General features: G+C 39.5%; 1 protein-coding gene across 1 annotated transcript; it reads left to right on the forward strand.

Annotated features, from left to right (window-relative positions):
* Positions 1 to 285: 285 nt before the first annotated feature.
* Positions 286 to 5,815, forward strand: LOC116052851 (mas-related G-protein coupled receptor member A4-like). Its single transcript, XM_031303686.2, has 5 exons — positions 286 to 361; positions 1,755 to 1,814; positions 1,896 to 2,002; positions 2,556 to 2,743; positions 5,248 to 5,815. The coding sequence occupies exons 1-5, from the start codon at positions 286 to 288 to the stop codon at positions 5,783 to 5,785; spliced, it is 969 nt and encodes a 322-aa protein (XP_031159546.1). The 3' UTR covers positions 5,786 to 5,815.
* Positions 5,816 to 7,170: the final 1,355 nt, after the last annotated feature.

The raw sequence follows: 7,170 nt of genomic DNA on the forward strand, positions 1-7,170 counted from the left end.
CATTGCAGACAAAAAGATATTTTTTCAATTTATTAATCTTCCATCAGATGTCTAAACTCAGGAAACACCTCAACCAGTGTCCATTTATATTAAACATTACATTAAATCACTGAAACACCTGGCTGAAGGTACAGACCTCACAGCAGTACTCAACATATGTGTACACATATACAAGACATATGTAAAGAGACACAAAATGATCATAAAAGACACAAAATTACCATTAAAACAAACATAATGACCATAAAAAGACTCAAAATGACTCTTAAAAGACACATAATGACCATGGCTCTCATCATTTGCACAAAGGCTGCTGCTCTGCTAGATCACCATCACCACGCCTCTTCTCCCAAAACAGGAGGTAGATTATCATCCATGTCATCATACTGACTGGAGACTGCAGAGGACAGAACATCTGACAACTCTTTCAGCTCGGCTCACAGCTTTCAAAAGGTACACTTTAAAACATTACTCATTTTCTTATAAAGAGAGATTATTAAACAAGAATAAAAGAACTGTAAACAGTCATAGAAATGAAAATGGAAACTGTAACGAGCAGACAGCTTTGGACATTTCATTTGGGTGTTTCAGTGTTTTAAAGTAACTAAATCTTTGGTAGAGGAAGAATGAAAGAAGAAAATGATATATAAGAATATCAATGAATGAGAAAGTAGTGTTTAGACATGTTAGGATAGGAGTCCATATATCTAGAGTACATTTTACAAATGATTATTATAATTGTTGATGTTGTTGCTGATGTTGTTTTCCAGGAAACGATGACAGTTGAGATATGCAAATACCTTTGAGTTGTGACAATATGACTGTTGATAACGTGTTATATAACCAGAGACAGAACACAGTCAGTTAATGATGTTTTAGTGTGAAATGAGAAGATTAATCAGTTTTTCTTCATCTCTTTTAAGGCGAGACATTGCAGCAAAAAGATCATTTTTCAATTCATTAATCTTCCATCAGATGTCTTTTTTCAGACTAATGGAAAGAAAACATTGATGTTACTACACTTTGTTTGTTTGTTTGTTTCTGTAGATTTCTCCTAAAATAACCAAAAGTTAGCATTGTATAATTCCTCCTTTGCATCTTTAAACATAAGATTTCAGATAACTTGTAAAACAAAAACATTCTTTTTGAGAAAGTCATAAATTTTGTTCCTTATGTACAAAACCTTTCAGATCATCTAAATCAGTATGTTGTTTTCTTGTGAATCGGCCCAATTCACAGCAATGTCTCTTCATAGTCCAGATACTTCTGATAATATGATTCTTAGCTAGAAGTCAGCCCAATGGTCCCACAGCCCTATGTTCCCACATTTCTACGACATTTTCAAAATTAGGTCTTGTGTTCCTACATTTCCCTTCAATTTAAGCCCTATCCTCCCACAACATTTTTAGTGTTAGGGGTTAGGGTTAGGGGGATAAATTCTGATACCAATTTATGAAAAAGGAAATGTCGCCACCCCATAAATATTTTTCTAGATCCGCCCCTGACCGGGGCAGTTAGGTTACAAAAGGTAACCCTCCTGCAGCAACAACAGTTAATGAAACAACTACAAAGAGACACAAAACAACCATTACAAAGACACACAACTATCACACAAAAGATACAAAGAAACTACAAATCTGCTCAAACAAAGGTCCCTGGAACATTTTCATGCTAAAACGTTGATTTATTCAAAGAAATTTAAATTCCAAAAGTCCTTTCTATAACCTGATCTCCTTACCTACAGGTTACCCTCTGAAGAATGGAGGTTAACAACACTACACAGGACAACAGCACCTTTGAAAATGTTGGCTACGATGGTTACACCAACAGCACCAGCATATTTACCTCAGGCTCCCATAATCTCACCAACAGCACCTTCAACTGCTACTACTACTACTACGACTACGGTGAAGCTGTATTCATGGGAGATGTGGTGATGTGCATCATCATTTGCATCGGCCTTCCTTTGACCCTCATCGCCATCTACTCTCTCTACTCTCTGGTATGAACATTAGGAATGAGATTTATTGATTTACTGTATGTGTCTGTAAAGGATCTTCATCTGGATTGGGCACCAACTTTCATTTCATTTCATTTATTATACAGGAAAGGATTAAAAGTAACATTAAGTTACAATAAACGGGCCTGACTCAGTTTAAAAACTGGTTTCCAGCAGGTTCCTGTTCTGCAGAAACATAGAACACAGTTACAGTACATGAAGACATAAACACTTGTACAGGACATTAGTCAAGTTTCAGAGCTTCATGTCCTCTTCTTGTCCTGTTGGTCACCTAAACGTCTATTTAGTAACCCCCCCCATGATCTTTCCCTGACCCTAAGTGGTTTTACCCTGCACGTTGACAGATTACACCATAGGGTCCTGACCAAGTGTCAGTATTTGACGAGTTGGGAGTGAGAATATGTTATCATATCTGATGTTCCTGAGAGCACAAAAGAGTTTGATTAAAGATGTAAAAAAACAACAAAAAGCTGGCTGACTGACTGCAACTGCTGAGCAGAGAGTTCAGACTTACTCTGATTTACTTTTCCTGCAGGTACGAAATGATCACGTTGCTCCCATCTACGTCATCAACCTTCTGATTTCTGACCTCCTCCAGCTCTGCTGCATGATCTGTGCCATGGCACCCGCTGAGAGCCGGATGATAAACATTATCTACTATATTATTTACCGCTACAGTCTGTTGACCAGTGTTTGCTTCATGGTGTGCATCGCCCTGGAAAGGTATCTGTCTATCCAGCCAGGCTGTTCTCATGAACCATTTGTACATATAGCTCTGAAAACTACACGGAGACGCTTTTTGGTATAAACGCACATGTTTAGCATTGTTTTGGCCGATCATCGAAACGAATCCTGTAAACGCGCTGCCTGAAGACGCACTTTTTTGAAACCTGGTCCCAGGGTGAAAAAATTCGAAAACACCGTCTTCAAAAACGTCTTCGTTTGGGCGGCGTATCGATGATGTCTTGAAGCCTTGGAACGTATGTGGTTGCTATGGTAACAACAGGCAGACTCTCCGTGCTGCCTTCAGCAGCTAACGTTAGCTAGATGGCTTTGTAGACAATGTACCATGGATGTGTTAAGCAGTGTTCTGCTAAAAGTTACCGCAACAACAATGGCTTCTCTTTAAAGTGGTACGACAGTTTTCTTGGATAGAATCCAGTGTAAATAAGGAAGAGCTTTTCTGCAGCATGTGCAGACATTTCCCCAGGAGCTGACAGCCAATCAGAGAGAGAGGAGTGTGTTTGAGTGCTGGTCCTCACAGAGGTAACATTAAGTAAAATGTGTCTCATGCTTCTTGCGTTATTATTTAAGTAACCTAACCTAGTAACCTTCCTATTTAGTAAGAAATGGTGAACACTGATGATGGCTTCTAGCTGAAACGTGTTTGTGTTTTGCCCACATTAAATAAGAAGATAACTTATCTGTGAGTGACGTAGTTTTTAGTTTTCTTTGATCCTGTCACTGTTTGGCACTTTGCTGCCCACTTTTCATTATATCTTTCATAATTCAAACAATGCTTGTCTGGAGGTTTTCAGTCTTTGATTTTCTTTTACTGCTGGTAGCGCATTTGCTGCTCATGATCTGACCATAGTCCTGAAGCAACAATGCTGTTATGAATGCACAAAGGATGTTACATGTGTGATTTCTGTCTGATGTAGGCTGTTCTAGGTATGTCATGCAGTATGTAAACACCTTCTCTGCTGTTTGGGTTCATATTTAGTTGCCACTTTGTGCAATAAAATAGTTAATTTTATAACAGTGCTGTGCAGAGCCAATGCTGCTGGTTCTGCCGGTGCAAATATATTTTAGCCTGAATAGGTTAAAATCGACAGGTTTTTGTCTATATTGTTGTGTACTCAGTGGACTCAGGCTACATCCACACTGATTTTAACCCTTGTGTTGTCTTCCTGTCATCCCTATCTCAATGTTCCAGTGACTTTTTTCAAAGTTTTTTTTCCATTGTTTTTGTCACTTTTTCAATGTTATGGGTGCTTCTTTTTGACGCTTTTTTTTGCGGTTTTGACCGTATTTTTTTATTTATTTACATTTTCAAAAAAAAGTTGAAAACGGGAGGACAACATGAGGGTTAAGCAGCATTTATTATTTTTAGGCCATTTTAGGCCTTTATTTGTAGAGGACAGCTCAGATTGGAAAGGGGAGAGAGAGAAGGGGAATGACATGCAGCAAAGGGCCGCAGGTCAGAGTTGAAACTGCGCTGCTGTGTCGAGGAGTAAACCTCTATATATGGGCGCCCGCTCTACCAGGTGAGCTAACCAGGCGCCCGGTTAAGTTTTGAGACAAGAAAATCCTTCTTTTAACACGTCTGACAACACGGTTCACATAAACTGGGCATGTGCGTGTGAATGGTCAGATAGAACTGACTGACGTGCGTCCTCATTTCCAAATGTCTCCGTTTTAGTTTGTGTACAAACTTTTCAGACTGGCCTTTGTTGGTTGAGCATGTTGTAGACAGTAGGCTACTGTTGCTGTTTTATTCAGTTTGTCCGTTTTGCTACTTCTACGTCTTTTTGAAAATGGCCCACTCAGAACTCTGTACTGGCCGCCCAAAATACTATTTCTGCCTATGCCACTGATTGGTATGTATTCTGTGTATTTATTACTGTCAGCAGCACATTGACTGCTGCTGTATAAGAACCTGAAGATCCTCGTAGGGAGGAGGTCGGGGGGGATGTTTGGCTCCTAAAACACAGGGCTTTAAAGAGGGGGAGCAGAGTTCATGTCCCAGAAGAAGTTAAAGAGAAAACTTAACTAGTCGTTTTGGTGTCTAAACTTAACTCTTGTTGCCTCTTGACACTTAACATTGTGTCTGCTAAACTCAACTGCCCCGACCGCTGAAAGGACCATCATCTCACGGTGCTTTGTACCCCGTGTTTCCCCGTGGAGATCTGTTTTCCCTACCTAGACCTGAACCAAACCTCATCCCTAATCTTAACTACAGAGGGGGGGGGTATGCATTTTAACAGCAAGGAAACACTATTCAACGGGAGAACAGACTTCGACATAACACTGCTCAAAGTCACCTTTTGTCAGCTCTGTAGCCGGCCGTCTAATTTCGTACGATAACATATGAATTGCTGTGCATACATTTTCATACTGTATCGTCCAAACCTGTTCATGAGAATACGTTGATCCAGCATGTGTAGCTCCTTCTGTGTCTGACCGTTGTATTATTGAAATCTGAAGCTGTTTATCTTGTATTTCAGGTATTTGCTGATCGCCTTCCCACTGTGGTACCGCTACAGACGAACCATCAAGTCCACTGTGGTGATCTGTGTCGTGGCCTGGGCCCTTCCTTCTCTCCACCTTTTCACTGTTTTTTTTGCTGATAATTTTAACATCTCAACAATCGTCATCCTTGTCTTTCTGCTCCCTCCCTTCCCACTGTTCATATTCTTCTGCTGTGCGACTCTCAAAGTCCTGTCTGCCTCCGTCTCGATCCTGCCTGAGGAAAAACGACGAATTGTAGGAACTTTGGTCCTGATGCTGCTAATTTACACTCTGCTTTTCCTTCCCGGCATCATTGGGATGATAGTAGATTGTTACACAAATGACAGATCACTAAATAATACTCTAGTCTACCTGTCTTCTGTGTTTGTTGAGCTGAATCCTCTTGCAGACTTGGTTCTGTATATCTTCATGAAGAAAGGGGCCCTAGACAAGATTTTGGCCTCTGTGTGTTGTTGCAGAGTTGAAGACAAAGATGTCAGCAGTCTGGAAAACAATACTAACAGAGAGAACTAGAAAAGTGGACTCAGGCTACATCCACACTGATTTTAACCCTTGTGTTGTCTTCCTGTCAACCAACTCAATGTTTCAGTCACTTTTTTCAAAGTTATTTTTCCATTATTTTGGTCACTTTTTTCAACATTTTAATCGCTTTTTCTGATGTTTTTGTCACTGGGTGATTATTTTTGACCTTTTTTTTTTTTCTTTTTAAATAAAAAAAACGTTGAAAACAGGAGGACAATATGAGGGTTAAGCAGCATTTATTCATTAGATTTTTTGTAAAGATATGTTTTTTTGACAGCTCAGATTTGAAAGGTGAGAGAGAGAAGGGAAGTGACATGCAGCAAAGAGCCGCAGGTCAGAGTTGAACCCGCGGCCGCTGCGTTGAGGAGTAAACCTCTATATATGGGCGTCTGCTCTACCAGGTGAGCTAACCAGGCACCTGGTTAAGTAACAATTTTTGAGACAAGAAAATCCTTCTTTTATCACATCTGACAACACGGATCACATGACCGTTCACACACACTGGGCATGTGCGTGTGAATGGTCAGATAGAACTGACTGATGTGCGTCCTCGTTTCCAAATGTCTCAGTTTGTGTCCGTCCAGACTACAAAGCAACCACGGAGTTTTTAAACCAAAACGGGGGGGCAGCAGTGTTTCCAAATGTCTCAGTTTTAGGGGCTCATCTTTTAGGGGCTGAGATTTTTTCTAAATTCAGAATTTTTTGTAAAATATCCAGAATTTATTTCTCTAATTATTGGATTTTTGTTTTACATTTTGTAATTTTTTTCTACCCCTTTTATAATGATTTTTTTTCATAAATTTATTCTTAATATTCAAAAATTCTGAGTTGTTTTTTTTTTAACAAAATATTTGACTTTTTCCTCCAAATATTTAAACTTTTTCCTGAAAATATTCTGAATTTTTCTTCTCAAAATATTCAGATTTTTTTCTTTTCGTTGATCACCTGCGGCGCTGACTGGGGCAAGGCAGCAGCAGTCGATGGTTGTATAAAACAGACAATAAAAAAAAAAATTTTCAGAAATTGTAAAGTCCCTAACATAGCTGTCATTTAACTAAATGTTTTGTGTTTTGTTCGCCCGTTGCTCCTAGCCTTCTAGTTTTTGTTCCTAAGTCTCTATCCTGTGAATGTGAAGTTTGACTGTTCCGTTTTCCTAAAGAAAGTAGGCATCGTTCACTTTGTCATTTTAAAGCTCAAACTATCTAGTTTTTATTAGGGATGCACCGAATCCAGATTTTTGGGGTTCGGCCAAATCCACTGGTTGAGATTCTGCTGAATCCTCGTCCCATCCTCAGTCCATGAACACAGTAAACACATTAATGAAGTAAACAGTGACTGTCCTTCCTTTGCTGTACCTGAAGTTGCTGCATTCTGGC

This window comes from Sander lucioperca, chromosome 15, assembly GCF_008315115.2.
Source record: "Sander lucioperca isolate FBNREF2018 chromosome 15, SLUC_FBN_1.2, whole genome shotgun sequence".
Taxonomy (NCBI): Eukaryota; Metazoa; Chordata; class Actinopteri; order Perciformes; family Percidae; genus Sander; species Sander lucioperca.

Bases quoted from the DNA above. Each gene is read 5' to 3' on its own strand.
- LOC116052851 (XM_031303686.2), top strand. From the start codon at position 286: ATGGCTCTCATCATTTGCACAAAGGCTGCTGCTCTGCTAGATCACCAT. The intron at 2,003-2,555 runs GTATGAACATTA...CTTTTCCTGCAG, and splicing joins TCTACTCTCTCTACTCTCTG to GTACGAAATGATCACGTTGC. The intron at 2,744-5,247 runs GTATCTGTCTAT...CTTGTATTTCAG, and splicing joins GTGTGCATCGCCCTGGAAAG to GTATTTGCTGATCGCCTTCC.